General features: G+C 31.4%; 5 protein-coding genes across 5 annotated transcripts; 3 read left to right on the top strand and 2 right to left on the bottom strand.

Moving 5' to 3' along the window:
• Positions 1–8,040: 8,040 nt before the first annotated feature.
• Positions 8,041–9,735, bottom strand: F4817DRAFT_361663 (cytochrome P450; the record flags this gene model as incomplete). Its single annotated transcript, XM_049306438.1, has 5 exons — positions 8,041–8,209; positions 8,268–8,450; positions 8,540–8,859; positions 8,913–9,454; positions 9,519–9,735. The coding sequence occupies 5 exons, from the start codon at positions 9,733–9,735 to the stop codon at positions 8,041–8,043; spliced, it is 1,431 nt and encodes a 476-aa protein (XP_049155003.1).
• Positions 9,736–10,163: 428 nt separating this feature from the next.
• On the top strand, positions 10,164–11,054 carry F4817DRAFT_350610 (cytochrome c oxidase-assembly factor cox-23, mitochondrial). Its single transcript, XM_049304958.1, has 4 exons — positions 10,164–10,299; positions 10,356–10,463; positions 10,552–10,579; positions 10,643–11,054. The coding sequence occupies exons 1-4, from the start codon at positions 10,235–10,237 to the stop codon at positions 10,688–10,690; spliced, it is 249 nt and encodes an 82-aa protein (XP_049155002.1). The 5' UTR covers positions 10,164–10,234; the 3' UTR covers positions 10,691–11,054.
• Positions 11,055–11,413: 359 nt separating this feature from the next.
• Positions 11,414–15,541, top strand: F4817DRAFT_266078 (N-acetyltransferase B complex non catalytic subunit-domain-containing protein). Its single transcript, XM_049299360.1, has 9 exons — positions 11,414–11,724; positions 11,776–12,054; positions 12,107–12,187; positions 12,246–12,335; positions 12,394–12,878; positions 12,930–13,233; positions 13,294–14,107; positions 14,165–14,283; positions 14,336–15,541. The coding sequence occupies exons 1-9, from the start codon at positions 11,569–11,571 to the stop codon at positions 15,230–15,232; spliced, it is 3,225 nt and encodes a 1,074-aa protein (XP_049155001.1). The 5' UTR covers positions 11,414–11,568; the 3' UTR covers positions 15,233–15,541.
• A 222-nt stretch (positions 15,542–15,763) lies between these two features.
• On the bottom strand, positions 15,764–17,182 carry F4817DRAFT_350607 (increased loss of mitochondrial DNA protein 1). Its single transcript, XM_049304957.1, is given in 3 exon segments — positions 15,764–15,807; positions 15,820–16,451; positions 16,540–17,182. The coding sequence occupies 2 exon segments, from the start codon at positions 16,675–16,677 to the stop codon at positions 16,011–16,013; spliced, it is 579 nt and encodes a 192-aa protein (XP_049155000.1). The 5' UTR covers positions 16,678–17,182; the 3' UTR covers positions 15,764–15,807; positions 15,820–16,010.
• A 47-nt stretch (positions 17,183–17,229) lies between these two features.
• Positions 17,230–19,309, top strand: F4817DRAFT_350604 (terpenoid cyclases/Protein prenyltransferase). Its single transcript, XM_049304956.1, has one exon. The coding sequence runs from the start codon at positions 17,500–17,502 to the stop codon at positions 18,991–18,993; it is 1,494 nt and encodes a 497-aa protein (XP_049154999.1). The 5' UTR covers positions 17,230–17,499; the 3' UTR covers positions 18,994–19,309.
• Positions 19,310–19,348: the final 39 nt, after the last annotated feature.

The raw sequence follows: 19,348 nt of genomic DNA, 5'->3' as shown, positions 1-19,348 counted from the left end.
AAATTATAAGTATAATTCATTTGTTAAGGATTTTGCTTTTGTTAAAATTAAACGTAAGTTATAAAATATATATATATTATATTATTATATTATTTATTAAAAAAATTAAATAAACATATTTATTATATATAAATTATAAATATAAAACGTATTATTAATTATTTAATTTATTAACTTTATATATTTTAACATTTTTATTTAAACTATATTTGTGGTTTATTTTTAAAATTCTTTTATAATAATTAAATTTATATAACTTTATATTTTTTTTAAAATTTTAATTTTATATATTAATAAAAACGTAAATTATTAAAACTTTTATAAAGTAAATTTTTAAATTATATTTATTTTTTAATTTTTTTTAATAATAATAAAAAATAACAATTTTTTTTATTATTTAATACGTTAGTATTATATTATATTTTAACTTTATTTATATATTTTTATTTTTATAAATATTTTATAAATAAATATTATTTTTTTATAATATTTATTTTTAATAAATTTTAATTAATATTATTTTTATAAAATTATAATTTTATATTAATATCCGTTTTTTTAATTTTATAACGTTATTAATAATAATTATTATAAATATATATTAATATTTATTTTTTTATTTATTATTTATTAATTATTTATTAAATATATTAAATAATTTTATTTAAATTTTTTTCCCAATTTTAAGTATTAATTTTATAAAATTATAAAATAAATTTTATAATAAAAAATTAAATATATAATTTATTTAATTTATTTGGTTTAAATTATTATAAAAAAATATAATTTATTAATATATATAAAAAATATAATTTTAATATACGTTATTTAATAATTATTATAAATATTTTAAAATTTCGATATTAAACGTTTTAAAATAAATTTATTATAAATTTATTATTTATTTATTATTAATTAAATTAATAATATAAAATTTTTTGCGTTTTTTAAAAGTAATTTTTTTTTAATAAAATAAATTTAAATTTTTTAAAATTATAATAATGATTTTTACATATTAATATTTTAAAAATATATAATTTTAATCGTTATTTTAATAAATTTATTTTAATTATTAAAAAATTTTTTTATAAAATAATTTTATTTTATAATTAAAATAATAAAAGGTTTAAATATATAATTTTTAAATAAATTTTATTATTATTATATATAATTTTTAAAATATATTAATTTTAAAATTTTTGGTAATATATTTTAAAGGTATATTTTAATTTAAATTTAATTATAATTAATATTTTTAATTATATTTTATATTTATATATTTTATAATTATATATTTTATATTAATATAAATTATTTTATTAGTTATAAAACGTTTATTTTTTATTATTTTTTATTTATTTTATAAATAAAAGTTTATTATTTTTTTAAATTTAATAAATATATTTTTCAATAAAAATTTAATAAAGTTATTAATAATTTATTAAATTATAAAAATATATATAAAATTTATTTTATTATTAATTTATTTTTTATAAATAAAATAAATATTAATTTTAATATATTTAATTTATATATAAAATTATAAATTTTTAATAAATGTTAATATTTTTTAATTATTATTATATATAATTATAATAATAATTTTATTTTTTTTAATAATTAATTTAATTAATAATTAATATAATTAAATTATTTTTTTTATAATATTTATTATATTTTTAAATTTAAATTTATAAATAAAAATAATAATTATTAATTATTTTTTTGATAATTAATTAATAATACTGTTATTTATATTAAAAATATATCTTAAAATTAATTTTTTAAATTGCGTATATTTTATATAATTAATATTTATTTATTTTATAAAGTTTTTTAAATTATTTTAATATATAAATTTATAATTTAAATTTTTTTTTAAATATTTTAAAATTTTTTTAATTATAAATATATATATTATAATAAGATTTTTTATATAATAATTTAAATATAATATAATATATATAATATTAAAATATATATTTATTATTATATATATAAAATATTTTATAATTTATATATATTATTTAATATTAATAATAATTATTATATAATTATTTAAAGGTTTAAAATTTTTTAAAATATTTATAAATATATTAATAAAATTAAATTTTTATTAGCTTAAATTTTTAATGATTTTTTTTAAATATATTTTTTAATTAAATTTAATTATTTTATTAAAATAATTTTTTTAATAGTTATTTTTAAATAATATAAATAAAGGTTTAAATTAATTATTTTAAATTTTTTAATTAATTTAATTTTAATTTTATAAATTTTATTTTTAAAAAATTTAATAATAAGTAAATTATTTATATAAATTATTATATAAATATAATTTTTAATAAATATTTTTACGTTTAAATTAAATATTTTAAATTTTAATATTTATAAATATATTATTAATATTTAATATTATATTTATAAAATTTATTTTAAATTATATAAGATTTTATTAAATTTATAATATTTATTTGTACCGTTTTTAAATTTAAAAAATTATTTAACGTAAATATTTTTATTTATATTTTTATATAAAAAAGTAATAATAACATTTATTTATTTTAAATTTAAATTTAAAGTTATTATTATAATAAATATGGCTTTATAATTTATAAGTTTAATTATTAATATAAAAATATTAATATAATTTAATTTTTTAATTATTTATTTAATTTTATATTAAATAATTTCGTTATTTAAACTTTTTTTAATTTTATATAATTATTTATTAAATAATAATTTATATTTTATAAATAATTTATATAATATTTATATATAATTATTTATTAATAATTAATATTTAATGTTTATAATTTTATATTATTAATATTATTTAAGGTTATATTTAACTTTTTTATATAATTTAAATTTAAATTTAATAATTATTATTATTATATTAATTAAATATATAATATATTAAAAAATTTTATTTATTTTTAATTAATATTTATTAAATAATATAATATTTATTTATTATTTAAAATTATATTTAAATAAATTATATAATAAGTTATTTTTATATTAATTAAACTGTTATTGTAAATATAATTAAATGTCCGTATAAATTAAATAATAAATAAAAATGATAATATAAAATAAAATAAAAACGAAATATAATACGAAATAAAGTTATTATAATAATTATTATTTTAATTAATGTTATATTAATTACGAATTATATATATGGGTATTATTTAAAAAAAATTGCTTTTTATATAAAAAATAATTACATATTACCACGTAATTATTTTTACGTAATAATATATTTACACTAGTAAATTTTTTTTTTCTTTTTTTTTTTATATAACATAATTACATATAATTTAATTAATATAACATTAATAATTTCTTTTTTTTTTATTTTTAATCCGTTTTTTTTATATTATAACGTAATTGTTAATAAATATATAATCGGATTTTTTGTTAAATTTTTTATTTAATTAAATTTTGTTAAATTTTTTTGTTTAATTTAATTTTATATTAAACCTTTTATTTAATTAAATTTTATTAAATTTTTTTATTTAATATGGTTTTTCGTCCGGTTAATTAAAGTTGGTTAAAGTTAATTAAAAAAGTTAAAATAAAAGTCTCGTTTAATTAAAAACGAAGTTATTTTTATATTATAAATTGTTTAATTAAAAACAAAATTGTTTTTAATTAAATTATAAAAATTGTTAATTTAAATTAATTAAAGATAATTATATATTATAATGGATTTAATATAATTAACCGATTTTAATTTTATAATAAAAATCTTTAATAATTTTAATTTTTTTATTTAATATGCCATTTGTTAAATTATACTTTTTATCCTTGTATTTATATTTATTATTACCATATATTTTAATATAATTAATAATATTTCGTAATTTTATCGGTTTTATATTAAACTTATTAAACTTTAATAAAATTATTTATAAAATTAATTATATTTATAAAATTGGTTTTAATATTGTCGGGATTAACTTTACTTTTCGTAAAATTAACTCCGGCGTTATTTATAAACTTAACTTTAATATTATTAATTATAAAATAAATTCCGGTGTTATCGGGATTAATTATGTTTCATTTAATTATATTGTTTACATTTAAAATGGTTTAAATATTATTTTTAAACAAGTAAATACTTATTATTTAAATTATATTATTACCGCGGTAATTTTATTAAAATTATTAACGTAATATAAATTAATCATTAAAACAAAACTATCGGGGTAACGTTTTAATAAAAGTATGTTTTTATTAAGTAAAAATTTTTTAAATTTTTTAACATTAATAATTATTTTCAGTTTTTTTAAAAAGGTTTTTTTTTATTAAAGTATATTTTATAATATAAAAAATAATCTGTTATTAATAATTAAAACAAACGGTTTATTTTTTAAAAATATTTTATTTGTTATTCCGTAAAAAAAATTTTAAAATTATTTTATATATTTTTGTTACATTTATTATTGTAATACTCGAAATAATACGTAAAGTTTTTTATATAATATATATTAATTTACTTTACCGTTATTTTGTTTAATTTAAAGTCGTTAAAGTTAAAGTTAATGTTTAAATTAATATTTAAAATATTATTATTAATATATTTATTTTATATTAAAGCTATATTAAATAATTGTAAATATAACAAAAATATTATAAAATTTACGTAATAAAATGTAAATTTTTTAATTTATTTAAAAGCTTTAAAATTTTAAAATAATATAATAGTTAAACTATTATTTTTTTTTGTTAAAAAAACGTTTTACGTTTTTTTTTAACTTTATTAATCTATAGTTTTATTTTTCAATTAATTATTAATTAATATAAGTATAATTAAATATTCGTATAAATTAAGTAATAAAAAAAAATAATAATATAAAATAAAAAAAAAACAAAATATAATATAAAATAAAGTTATTATAATAATTATTATTTTAATTAATATTATATTAATTATAAATTATATATATAAATGTTATTTAAAAAAAATTGTTTTTTATATAAAGAATAATTACATATTACCACGTAATTATCCTTACGTAATAACATGTTTATAATTATTTTTTTTATTTATAAAAATTTTTAAATATATATTATAATTTAAAATATTATAAAGTTTTTTTATTATAAATTATATATTAAAGTTTAAACGGTATAAAATATAATAATTAAATATAATAAAGTTTATTATAAAAGTAAAATAAATATAAAGTAGTTTTTAAATAAATTTAATTAATTTTAATTAATTTATTAATAAATATAAAAGTAATAATAATAATAATTTTAAACGTTTTTTTAACGTTTTAAAATTTTTAATAAATATGTATAAATATTTTTTTTTTAAATATAACGTTATTAATATTAATAATTTTATTAAAATTTATTAATAATATTTTATAAATATATATATTATTATTTTTATATTTTAATATTTTACATATTATAATTTTATTTTAAAATATATTTAATTTTTAATTTTTTAAATAATAATTATTAATTTTAATTATAATTAAATAAGTTAAATTTAAAAAATTATTATATTAAATTTTATAAAAGGTTTTATTTAAAATATTATAAAGTAATTTATTTATTAAATATATTATTATTTATATAATAATAAATTAATATTTATTAAATATATTATTATTATATATTTATATTAATATTTAAAAGTATAATAAAATATAAATGGTGGTATACATTAAAAAAAAATAAAACATAATACGAAAATAAAGTTATCGTAATAATTGGTATTGTAAAAATTAATGTAAAAATGATAAATTATATATGTAAGTTTATTTTAATAAATTTAAATTAAAATTCGTTAAAATTAAACTTATGCCCGATTGCGCCATAAACGCCATAAAACGCTTGGTCCGTGTTATTATATCTGTAAATTTAAAGCTTAAAAAAGTAATATAAAATTAAAGTTTTAACGAATTTTAATTTAAAACATGTTTAACGTGTTTAACCATAATTAAAATAGTTTTTTTAAAAATTAAACCTTATATTTACGATGATTTAATATCTAATAATAATATATAAAATAACTTTTATTTTTATGATTTAAAGTTAATATTATACTTTTTTTACCTTTTTATTTTTTTTATATATTTATACAGTATTACGTTATAATATCGCAAGCTTTAACGTTTAAAAACACATAATAATATATTAAAACAATATTTATACTTACATATACACTTATAACCACGTATAAAATATTTAATTTTTTTTGATCTGAGGTTAATATAATGGTTTTTTAAACCTTTTTGCTATTTTGCATGTTTATACGGCATTGCGTTATAATATTATAAGTTTTAACGTTCGAATTGGTGGTATATTCCCAAAAACGTTACGACCGGTGTTATAACCGGTATTACAACCGGTATTACAACCAATATTGCGGTTAATCATCACCCCGGAAGCTTTAAAACGCGTATATTTATTATTAATAAAGTTAATAAATGTTTTAAATCAATTAAAACTTATTTTAAACGCATTAATACTATTATTTTTAATATTATTTTAATATTATGTTTTTAATATTAAATAATTAATTATAATAAAAATTACTTAAGTTATTTTAAACCAAAAATTTAAAATTATTTTTAAGGTTGTGCCAAAGTTGTAATTGGTTAAAAAGTTTTATAATTAAAAAAAGTACAACCGCATAAACGATCTCGAATTTATGGTTTAAATTCATTAAAATAAATGTAAATGTTATTTAAAAAAAATTGCTTTTTATGTAAAAAATAGTCACGTGTTACCACGTGATTATCCTTACGTAATTACATTTTAACATTAATAACTTTTTTTTTTTTCTTTTTTATTATAACGTAATTACATACAATTTAATTAATTTAACACTTTTTTTTATTTTTATAATTATTATTAATAAATTAAAAATTATTTTTTAATAATATAATAAACTTTATAAGTTTTATTTTATAAATTTATTTTATTATAAAATAATTTTTTAAATAATAATTTAAAAAACTTATAAATAAAATTAAAACTTATTTAAAATAATTAACTTATTTTTTATTTAATAATTTAAAAATAATTATTTTTAATATAATTTCGAATTTTTTTAATAAATTAAATAAAATAATAATTTTAAAATTAAAATAATTAACATTTAAATTTAATAAATATAATTTAATAAATATAAAATTAAATATATAATTAATATTTTTAAAGTAAATATTTTTTAAAAAAATTTTTTGTTATAATTATTTAAATTTTTTAGTAAAATACAAAAAATTTTATTTATTTAAATATTTAAAAAATAATAACTTTTATAATGGCTTTTTTTTAAAATTATACCATATTATATTATTTATTTATTAATAATAATAACCAAAATATATTATTAAAATAATATTAATTTTATTTTATATTTATAATTTTATATTATTAATTTTAACGTTATATTAAAAGTTTTAATATAATTATAATATATATTTATTAAAATAAAATAAATTTTAATATTATTATTAATTTATTAAACGTTTTAATTTAAAAATATTTTATAAGTAATTTTATTAATATTAATAATAAAAAAGTTATATAAAAAGATTAAAGATTTTTTATTATTATAACTTTAATATTATTAACCTTAATAATTTATTTTTTTATATATTAAAAAAAAAATTTAAAAAAATAAAATCGTTTTTTATTTAATTATATAATAAAAATTATAATAGTTTAAATTAAATATATTTAAATAATATAATAATTATTAAATAATTAAATAATCGTTTACATAATTTAAATTATAAACTTTTAAGTTTATAATTTATTAAAATTAAATATAAATTATAAAATATATATATATTATATTATTATATTATTTATTAAAAAGGTTAAATAAACATATTTATTATATATAAGCTATAGATATAAGGCGTATTACCAGCCACCTAATTTATCAGCCTTACATATTCCAGCAGCCTTCACATAGTGAAAGGTACTGCCCTATCTACGAATAAGGGGAAGGGACGCCCTCTTGTCTCCTGACATAACCAAACCAAAGCCTTCCCTCTAACTTTAGACCTTATGCGTGGTAACGATGGCGTTCAAAATACCCTTGCCCTTCGTGCCAATGGCAAACTGGTCACTGATACACTCGAAATCCTCGGCTGTTGCGCCCTGGAACTGGAAGTTGTAGCGATAGACAAGTGTAGCAATGACTAGGTACAACTCAGCCCATGCTAGACTAAGTTATAGTATTAGAAAGTTTTTATCTCGGCTATCGCTAGAATATAAAAAATTACTACATTCCGAGGCAAATCCTTGTCCCTCTTGAGAAAGGGGCGAATGTTTTGTCAACCATTTTTCGAGATTCTGGATCCATCCAGCGATCTGGATTGAAGCGCTTAGGGTTTGGATAGAGCGTATCATCCGTATGCATTAGTATTAATGTCATTCCAATAGGAGTTCCGGCAGGTATTCGCCAGCTGCCGTAGAAGAGATCCTTATCTGGGGAAATGCGTGCCATACGTGTGGCGATAGCCGGGTTAGTCGCAGGCCTTCCATCAGTGTCGACGTTAGATAAGGTAGCTGCTCAAGTGTCTTTAATTCGACCTCGCTTGGGTCTGCATTTATAGAAGCAAGTTCAGCTCGAATTCGCTGGAGGATCTCAGTATCATTAAACACGTGAAAAAGGACGACTCGTAGAACGCTAGCAGTTGTCTCAAATCCTGTACCGGTGATGGTTGTTACATCATCAAATACACGATCGAGAGACTTCTCCGGGGATGTAAGTTTGGATTCTAGTATTTCGTGAACTATAGTACGCTGGGCTTTCTCGTCTAAGACAGGCGAAGCTGCAGTTGCCATAAGGTTTTTAGTATCTTGCATGGTTTCCTACCCAGCAACAATTAGTAACAGTAACCGCCTATCAAACCTTTAGGTCTCACTTGAAGATGAAAGAAGAACTCCTTCATATCATTGCCTGCAGTCTTTAAGACCCAGTCAACCAGTATAGCCTTGAGGGCCTTAGGAACCCATGGAATGTGCTTAGAGAGCCGCCATAGTTTACCAGACCCTTGACTTGCAGTAAGCATCGCAACGTCAAAATCCTCTCGCTCAAGACTGTTGTAACTTTTGTTCAAGATGAAGTCGTTAGCGACGTCTCGGGCGATGGCCGTGGCAGCAGCACCCAAGTTCAACGTATCTCCTGAATTTGCGAACTGAGAAACCCGACCACAAAGTTTACGTAAATGTCGTCGAATGAGATCTTGCCGGCTAGCAACCTTCGCCCTGGAGAAAAAGGGGCTCAGGGGTTGACGACGGCTCTTATGAAGCTCGTGGTCCGCCGTGAACAAAGTTGCACCCTTGGCTCCAAATGCGTCCATGGCCCAGTTATACTTATGCCAATGTCCTTCTTGGCGATAGAGGTGCTTAAAGAACGCTGGGTCATTCACATGGAGTTCGTAGTGGCTGATCCGGATAATTGGGCCTTCATAATTGTGCATTGTCAATCAGATTATTCTTCTTGGATGAGTTGGAAAGAGAAACCTCGCCGCATTCTTTGTGCAGCTGTCTGATTTTGAATGTGTATTGACCATTCTGGAAAATATCATAATAGCCTTCGTACCATCTCGTGATTGCTGCCAGTCTTGGCCCTGGAAACCGAGCAAGGGGGTGTAGGAATAGTCGATAAAAGGCAACACTTGCGAAATATATGATTACAATTGTAACGATGTATCGCAACATCAGCAAGCTGACTAGATTCTCCATGTAGCCTACAAAGCTAGAAAGACTGTATGGTTTATTGAGTTGATAAACAGAGCATTTTCAAATTCTGCCTTATCCCTTACATGAAATAACTGGAAGTTATTGTTATATATTTCCATCTTTATCTAATTGATCCCTATTGGAGGATTTTAGTTGTCCCTAATCTATTTACCTCACCTAAAGATACTATATTGACATACCTACCTAGGTAATTATAGCTAACCCTTTAGCGGATTCTGACTGTCTTATATGTCGAATTGGTTGAACGATGTAAGTGCCAGTGTTGGAGCACTGAAAAATTGAAAATTGAAACAGGGGCCTAAGGGGCTAGGTACGATACTGCTGACTCAGCTGCTTACCTAAGTTTTAGTTGAATATGTACCTACCCGTACCCACCCTAATCCCTGTAACCTATCCGTACTTCTAAGGAAGATACGGCGCCCACGCGAAAGCTTTCAATATCTACATCATCAAGTCACGCCCGCACGTTTAATGGCCCAACATGTCTTCTCAAGCTGAACCAAGCGGAGATCCATGGGATAAAGAGACGAAGCGCAAGTTCCAGAAGCAAGTACACGGTAAATCCAAGATTGTTTGGCATTTGCTAACTGCGGTTGCGACAGTAAATCCGTGAGCGAATTCTTTGACCCTTGTCAAGAGGCTGCAGCGAAAAGTATCCGATGTCTGAACCGGAATGGAGGAGATAGGAAAATGTGCACCGACTACTTTGAGTGAGTGCCTCCCGGGAGTATAAGAATGAGAATGAGATTGGGGGACGAATGTAGAAATATGGCCATACTAACGTGAGACTCCGCCTAGGGCATACCGTGCTTGCAAAAAGGAATGGGTAAGGATAACTTATAAATCTACCTCAAGCTTGTTGAATATTTCTAACCTGATTTTCTGGAAGACTAATAAAAGGAAGAGGGAAGGTGGCAGCATCTTCTTCCGCTCATAGTCTAGACTTGAGATCTACTTGAGAGTCTTGAACTCGGACAGACATTTCCACCTAGACAGTATCAATTGATATTTGGGGGTTTTGAGCTGAGGCAGCAGGTTTTACCGTTTTGCTATTCATTACTTATATAAGGAATAGTTGTAATAATATCTGTAAAACTGAGGACAGAGGCTACAAAGAACATGAAGGCGTAACTCGTACACATTTTCATGTCGATTAGTACCTATGTAGGTAGGTACTAATCCCTAAGGACTGTAGCGTGAATTGGGGGTGCTAGGTACCTACATGTAGGTACATGATTGTAACCTGAGGCGCCAGTAATGTAGCCCTATATTACCTCATAGGTATAGGGCGAGTGTTACAGGCGGGCGCACTAATTCACACCGCCTACCGATTTCAATAATTAAAAGGAACCCTAATCCACTTCGGCGGCAGAATCTAACAAGAACAATGGGGGGGAGAATGCTGGGGCAGGGTGCTTTATAGATGCTATAGACAACAAGCAACAATCATAAGCATACCTAAGTATATTCGCAATGGTCCGATGACACTAGTCCAAACGACGTAAATATCTGTCTTTAGTCTCCTACGAGACGATTAGTACGAGGGGCAATTCTAAAAACTGTTGTTTGCAATACCTCTAGCAACACTTGCAACTTGCAACTTGCAATGATACCCCACTGTCATTTATTCTTCCCTCTTCAGACCCTCACCTTAAAACCTCACATTTAGAAACTCTTGCACTTGCCTACCTACCTAACATAAAAATAGATGCCTAGGTAGGTTCTAGATTCACCACCACAAAAGGAAAGCTGCAGAAATAGAACTTATCACAACAATAAAAAACAAAACAAGACTTACCCACTACCACATTCGCCATGAAGCCTCCCTTAATACCACCCACCCCACGGCCCATCAATCTCAAACCCACCGGCCCCGTCAGTCTATTGACTGCCTTCGCCGAAGAGCAATGGACCACCACTGCAAACTTGGCGAGGCAACGTTATAGAACTACAAAAGACCCGTACTATTTAGTAAGCCATGTGTGTTTTCTATTACATGTACCGTAGCTGACCTCTTTCTAGGCCGTCGAGATTGCTGCTAAATCTCAGAGCGACAATGTTGCTGACCGCAGTGCGGGAAAGGTCGAAGTTGAGAGGATGATTAAGGACAACATCACCATATCTGATGTCGATACGCTGGACTTGTACGAGTTTGCCTGCTCCCGGATCGATATCAAGTACTCGGAAACCGTCGGCGTGCTCCGTGCAAGGCTGGTGAAGGCCCTTCCGAAAGACCAGAAGTCTTGCACTCGATGCTTCGATGCTTGCGTCTGGAATTCGGACTGGAAGAATGCTCAACAGGTAGTTTCCCTCTATGCTCCCGGATATCAAACTTATCAACTGACCCATATAGATTGCAGCATCGTTGAATAAGAACTTTGCCAGCGACCGAAAGTTCTTATTTCGATATATCCTAGCCACTAACCAGTACTCTGTAAGATTTTACTCTCGCGGCCTATCTATTTTTGAGCCTACCTTTCTGACCTGAATAGTTGTCCGATGAATGTCCCGAGGGTAGCAAAAAGATCTTCGCGTCGCTTGCAAAAGCACAGGCCGACAAAGCCTTTGACCTCCGGACTATGGTGAGAATTTGAGGTGGAAGATATAGCTACGGGGATAAGCGCTGATTATAATCATTAGACTTCTGGTAACGATGGTCGTGTCATCTATAATGAATCCGAGGCCTGGGTGTGGCTGAATATTCGAATCAGCCATTGTAGCCCGAAAGAAAACTTGGAGCTTTTTAGGAAGCCCGAGTATAGCCCCCTAGCATTCCTCAAAGCTGGCCAACAGGAACCCTACTGGATAGCTCTAAGTTATCTACAGACCTACTGTGCGTGGGATGACATCTTTCAAATCGGAAAGGAGGTCTTGGAAGAAGCTACTCGCATAGCCCAGGCCGAAGCTTCGGCTATCGAAGACGATGAAAATGTTATTAGTCTGCGGAAGCTTGCAGAAACCGAAGCTAAGCAGGACTCGTCAGTTAAGAAAGATCTGGTTCGAGCTATAGAAAAGGCTAGGCCTCGGCGAAGCTTGAAGGACCAATCCTATATATCTGCAAGCTGTGAATATGGGCTGTTTACGGCCATCTTCCAAGCGGCCAAACGCCAGCCCGATAGGAAGCGGCAAGTTTGTCTATTTCACATATAGAAACGTCGATATTAACCTCTTCTCAGAGCCCTTAAACAAGTTCGCCAGCTAGTCGACAAGATGATCAAGGCTTTATCCCGAGCAGAAAGCATGAAGCCTATTTTCCAAAGAACGCATAGCATTCTTTCTCTATCCATCCTCATCGCACGAGAATCGCCAGCCGACCCGGAATCTGATGGCTATACCACGCGGGTCATTAGCCTCACGAATCATGTTGTTCAACATTATAACGAGTCTCGCTGCCTTGCCGAAGCGCTATCGTTCATACCCGAGTTGAGCAAGCCAGAGGTTGCCGCATTTATTACATCTCTTCGTACTACCAGCATCAAGGTAACCACCAAACTCTACTAGTATTCATACCGTATGATGTTACTAACCCTAATATCTCAGTGCGATGACACCTTACAACGCTTCATGCTAACATCCTTAAGCTTGAGGATCCGATATGCAGTGGCAACAGGCAGTATACTTGGCTGTATCTTTTGCAACGAAAGGATTGAACGTGGGACCTGCGCCTCTTGTCTCAAGTCCATCGCAATCAATGCCCTCGACGCGTACAAGGCAGGCATGGAAGATGACGAATTCCACCAGAAGATTCTATCTAGTCAAAGCGAGAACCCTTTCTCAGATATTGCAGTAATCGGAGCTGTATGCCTACTAAGGCTCTCAGGGCTTGCTACCGAATCTCCACCAATGGGAACTAACTCTCTATACCGTGCGAACATCCAACTGTTCCTGCAAGCCGTTATCTGGCTAGAATCATGCTTAACGACGTCGCCATCTGTTAGCAGTACGCACCGTATTCTGCTCGTTAAGCTGTACCTTCTCATGGGTTGTGTGTCCCGGGCCAAGGTTCTGTGGGATCGCTTTGACGTTAAGAATGCCCTCCTGGATTCTCTAGGTCTTCTCTTCGTCGATCGGATATCATCTATCGCTCCGGGACTGTTCATCACGGGCTCCAGTCGCGATAACCCCGTTGAACCTTTCCTTGTACATTTCACAAGGGGACTTATGACTACGACCCCCAGAAGAATTATGGATTCTCTGGAAATGGGAACTTATTCTAGCATTCAGGAAATGATCCGGCATGCCGAAAAACAAACCGCAAGCTGTACTCTGGTTATAGCTGTTGTGGAAGAACGCCGAGGCCTGCGGATGAAGGCAGGCAAGATTGAGGCTCCCATAGAAGACCAGCCTCTTGTCCGTATGTTTTTCCTTGTCCGATGCTAAGGAAATTTGAGAATGCTGACTAGATACCTAGGGAAACTAATGCCTGACCATATGATCCGAGACATCACCGACTACGGAATCTTTGCAGTTCCAGATAGCGAAACGTCACAACCTATTCCTGCTTTGGTCAACTATGGACCGCTCCCAACTGTTTGTAGTCTTGATATCATGCTTATGAGCAGAATTCTAATCATGATGTTAGGGTGGCCGCGCGCATGCCGGGTTGATAGCCGAGCGCTTCCTTGACTTTGTCTGCTACGTACAGCCAAAGGAGTACAAGCCGTCGAAGGTAGGCCAAGTTGCGCAAATCGACTGGAAATATGCATTCGCTACTAGTTCCCATCTAGAGAAGGAAATGAGAGCTCTCTTAGCCATCGGTGACAAGGGGCTTCCGGAAGATGAGAAAGTCAAACTAGGAAAGCTACGAGAATCGGTAATGGGTTCTTTCACGACGCCCGAGTATTGGTATTATGGGGTTATATGGAGACTCGCGAACGTGATGAAGAATATTCTTGGGCACGGTTTCCTCTCGGCATCTACTAATGAAACCCGCGACCTCAATCGCTTCTTTATCAAGGGTGTGCTAGACAGCCTTGAGGGCCAAACCAAAGATTTCTTAGAAGTGCCTGAGAATATCCACTCTAAAATTTACGCTTTCCACGGCTTTGCAGCTCTTCATGCTATGGGCATGCTACGCGAATCGATTCTAGCCGTCAAGTATACAACAAACTACCTTACGAGCATCTCCGAGAAACTCAAGAATACTGATAAATCTCGCGCATCCGCTGAACTCGCGTGGCTCGCACCTGAGCTTAAGAAGATGACAGCCGCAGCTATCGAGTCGGAGAACACGATCAAAGCTCGCATTAAGCTGCTTAAGGACTATCTGGGCAATGTCGACGGCTGGAGAGATCGACTATGCGACTGGGTTTTTGGCGATTACACTGCAGTATATGATGAGGATCCGGAATTCAAGAAGGAGGTGGCTAGCAAGATTAGAGCCGCCATCCCCAAGGCGAATGGTGAACTATGGGCTGACAAGGTTGGGGAGTCTTGGCGCGAGCTCATGAAGGGTTGGGCTGCCGTCAGGTTCGACTGATCTCTCCCCGCCCTATTCATCTTGATCTTTGCTGCAATCCGGGATTCACTCTACTGCCTCGAGAGGGCTCTAATTACGGCTCCGAAGCATTTCTGCATATCTCTATTCTACCTCCTTTATATCTGAGTGGCATTCTTCGAAAGCTTGGAAATCATGTATAGGTCCAATATGACTCCCGGATCTTGGTATTTGAGCCGAAGAAATCTTGTGAATGAATGATATCTAAGGGGTAGACCTGAGAGTGAAGATATGGAAAGGAGGAGATAGAGTCTTAACTCTAGCCAAAGGATGGTTGGGCATAATGCAGTATTGCTATGATGCCATACATAAAAGTTGCGATAGCTTGTAACTACAGATACTTGCGTTTGTTAATAGGCAATACATAAGTAACCGTACATTCATAACATACATAGACGAGACCGCCATCTAAGATAGGTGCTACGTGACGTAATCAATCCACTGAAGAAGAAAGCGGTATCTTCCGTGCCTTCGTATCTCCCTGTCTAGCAGTCTTTCGATCCAATCTGCAAGCCTTAGCCCCGATGCCGTAGATATGCCAACAACCCATGCCTATGCCTATGCCTATGCCTATGCCTATGCCTATGCCCACGCTAAAATATGCATATAAAAAACCGGCTGCACGACATAACATGGCTAAAAAAAAAGGGAGAGAATAAAGCTGCGGTAAGTGAGAGCTCAGGATCTAGACAAGAAAAGCCATACACGTTCGCAAACATGTCGCAATCCACTTCCCTTGCCCTCACAGCCTTCTACCCATCTACCGCAGAACCTCACCACCACTGCTGCTCCCCCTCCTCTTCTTTCGGGAGAGAAAGGTGGCAGACTCTTCCTTCAGCGTGACCCAGACCCAAAACCAACTAAGAAACTCGAGGAAGGCGAACGTGAAGAAGACGCGGTTGCGCAGGCCGTCGCTACCGCTAACTGCGGCGCCGGGGATAAATGCGGACGAGGGAGGTGTTAGCGGGTGCGATAGGCGGTTTGCTCCGGACCGGCCGGCGGTCGGCGTCGAGAAATACGCGAATAGCGATAGCGAGGCGAATACGATGATGCGGAGAGGTGCTTGTGCGCCCCAGTAGTGGATCAGCCATACTTCTTCGGGGAGGGACAGGGTGAGTAGGTCGGAGAGGCCGGTTAAGAGGAGAGAGACGCCGAGGAGGGAGGAGACGGCGCTGGGGTTTGCGAAGGCGGTTGTCTGGGGCTGTTGGGGAGTTGGTTGTTAGTGGTTTTGATCGTTACTTGTTAGTTGGTTGGTTGGGATGGAGGTGTATAAATGGGGAGGAGCTTACCATGCCCATGGCTTCGCCTAACACATAGACGAGAGCTTGGTCGGAGATGGCGTTGGGATTCGTGTAGAAGAAGTAGGCTAGAGTGATGTGGAAGAGGCAGAGGGATGTTAGGATGGTTTTGACTGATATGAGCGCCATGGTTGGGTTCCCGTTCTTAACGGTTGGTGGTAGATCGTTCGAATGGTGGTGGTCTTTGGGACAGAGGTATAGATATATCCACAGTAGGTAAGGTAAGGTATTCTTATTCGAAACGAGCGTCGACGATAATATTCTGTTCTCCGTTGGTTGAGAGATAGTTGGACAACGAGAACGGGAACGGGACAAGTTCCATAGACGTCGACAAGAGTCTAACGGTCGTCGTGTGACAGACTCAACGGAACGGCGCTCGTCCTGCGAAACGCATGTAGAGAGAATCCTTAGGTCCTTTAGGTCTTGGAGGGGTCGCCTTGTGTCAGGTTTGGGGATGGGAAGGGGGAAATGGTGCTGATGGTGGCCATGCAATGCCAATTCATTCCCATTTTCGGGGACTAGGATTATTTGGTTTTGGGTTAGGTTACCGTGCTTATCCTTATCGCTTATCGCCTATCGCGGTAGCCTTACCATTGACGAGTACGTACAGATGTACTTTTTCATTGAGTTACACCAGACAGAACTTCCAAAAGTCGTGGCTCCCTTCGCAGCCACATGGATGGAGGGGCAGGCGGGGCCATAGGGCTGATGCAAGTAATCGAAAGGGGAGGGGCAGGTTGAAATTGAAACGATTTACACTGGGATAACGACAGTAATAGGAAAGTAGGACTCGAATATACTTTCCTTCTCTAAATGTTTCCTCTCTATTAGCTTTAGCTCTACTTTATTCCCTTTCCCCTTCCCCTTCCTCTTCCCCTTCCCCTTCCTCTTCCTCTTCCTCTTCAACATCCAATGCCCAATTCTTCTTATACATAACGAGTTACGCGCACAATGACCTCTTCCGATCACCAGCCTCCCCTCGATACGGCCCGACATATTCGTTACTGGCAGCGATGTTTCCGCTCCGTTCTCCCTCATCACTACGTGAGCAACGATAGTATCCGTCTCACCCTCGGATTCTTCATAGTCGCCGCTCTCGACCTCCTATCCTCGTCTTCCTCATACTCCGAACCCCCAAATGATCCCCTGAAAGCCTCTCTTATAAGTCGAGAAGATCGTACCCGCCTAAGAGCCTGGGTTCTGTCACTACAGCATCCGCAAGGTGGTTTCTGTGGTTCACCTCACCATGTCCTACCAGCAAAGTATACCACCAAGTGGGATGCTACGAACAATGTCGAATCTGCATTGGACCCAGCCAATGCTAATATAGCTGCTACCTACTTTGCCCTACTTCTGCTAGGTATTTTGGCCGAGGATGACGGCTCTAAAGCCTTCGAGGGAGTAAACCGCATAAAAACTCTACGCTGGCTCAAAAAGTTGCAAAGGGACGACGGAAGCTTTGGCGAAATCATTGACGAGGATGGGTATGTAGGGGGAGGCAGGGATATGAGATATTGCTACCTAGCTGCTACCATAAGGTGGGCTCTTGCGGGAGCTGAGACGGGTGAGGACTTTAACGTCGATGCTCTTGTGGCGCACATACGACGAGGGCAAACTTTCGATGGTGGTCTAGGCGAGAGTTCGACACACGAGAGTCATGCTGGATATGTGTACTGCGCTGTAGCGGCGCTATCCATTCTTGACCTCACCAACCCAAACGCGGCTACGGAACCGGATCGGTACCTTCGAGCCGGCATCCCTTCCATTCCGTCTTTAGTGCATTTCCTAGCTTGCCGCCAATTTGACTACCTCGAACCCGATTCCGATGACGAAAGTGATGAATCCAAGAATCACCCACTACCCGATCTATCTACCTTAGCTATATCAGACGCACCTCAAATAGCTGGCTTCAACGGCCGCCTGAATAAGGTCGCCGATACTTGCTATACGTGGTGGGTCAGCGGTACGTTGTTCATGCTCGGCGAAAGCCAGGTCATCGATCGCGGTCCCGCCAGGAAGTTCATACTAGAGAAGACGCAACACATGATTGGCGGATTCGGTAAAAATCCCGGTGCTCCTCCCGACGTGTACCACGGGTACTTAGGGCTCGCCGCCTTAGCAACGCTAGCTAATGCCGAGGGCGACGAAAAAAAGGAGGAAGGAATAGGGAAATTCGACCCGCGTCTATGCATAGGAATCGAAGCCTCTCAGAGGGTCACTAAGGCTAGGGAGGCATTACTAGCCTCTTCAGAAGAAGACGATGATAGCGACGACGATTGGGCCCGTGAGACTGAAACGATAAAAAAGGAACTCGACTGGGATAAGACTAGAGAAACTATTGCGCGACTAGAGGCTAAGTGGAAGGCCGAGGGCAAGATACCTATTCATGAGATGGATAAGTGGAATCCTTTCCACCCACCGAAGCTGGACGAGTTGGACGCCTAAGCAGGGCAATGGGCCGAATCAGCATAATAAGGATACATCTACTTCTTTGCTTTCTCTACCAATTTCGCCTCTGAAATGTCCTATATTATGCAAAAGCTGAAAATAGAGGGATAAATAGATTAACTAGGTAGATTAGAGGGGAGCTTAGAAGATGGCTTGTTGGAAGATAGCGGTGAACTTGTGTGGCTCGAAAGTCAATCATGAATCAACTGACTGGTCAAGATATGTCCGTTCGGATAGGAGAATGCGCTGAATAAAGAAGAGTTACGAGCGTTTGCTTTAGGTAGTCTCAATAAAAAAAATGATACCCTTCCCCTAATCGATTTAGGAGCCTATTGTCGAAATCCGCGTGTAG

The sequence above is a fragment of the Daldinia loculata genome (genome assembly GCF_022478755.1).
Source record: "Daldinia loculata strain CBS 113971 unplaced genomic scaffold F4817scaffold_70, whole genome shotgun sequence".
In the NCBI taxonomy this organism is placed as follows: Eukaryota; Fungi; Ascomycota; class Sordariomycetes; order Xylariales; family Hypoxylaceae; genus Daldinia; species Daldinia loculata.
Note: the sequence above shows the minus strand (reverse complement) of the source record. Positions and strands in the feature narration are given on the sequence as shown.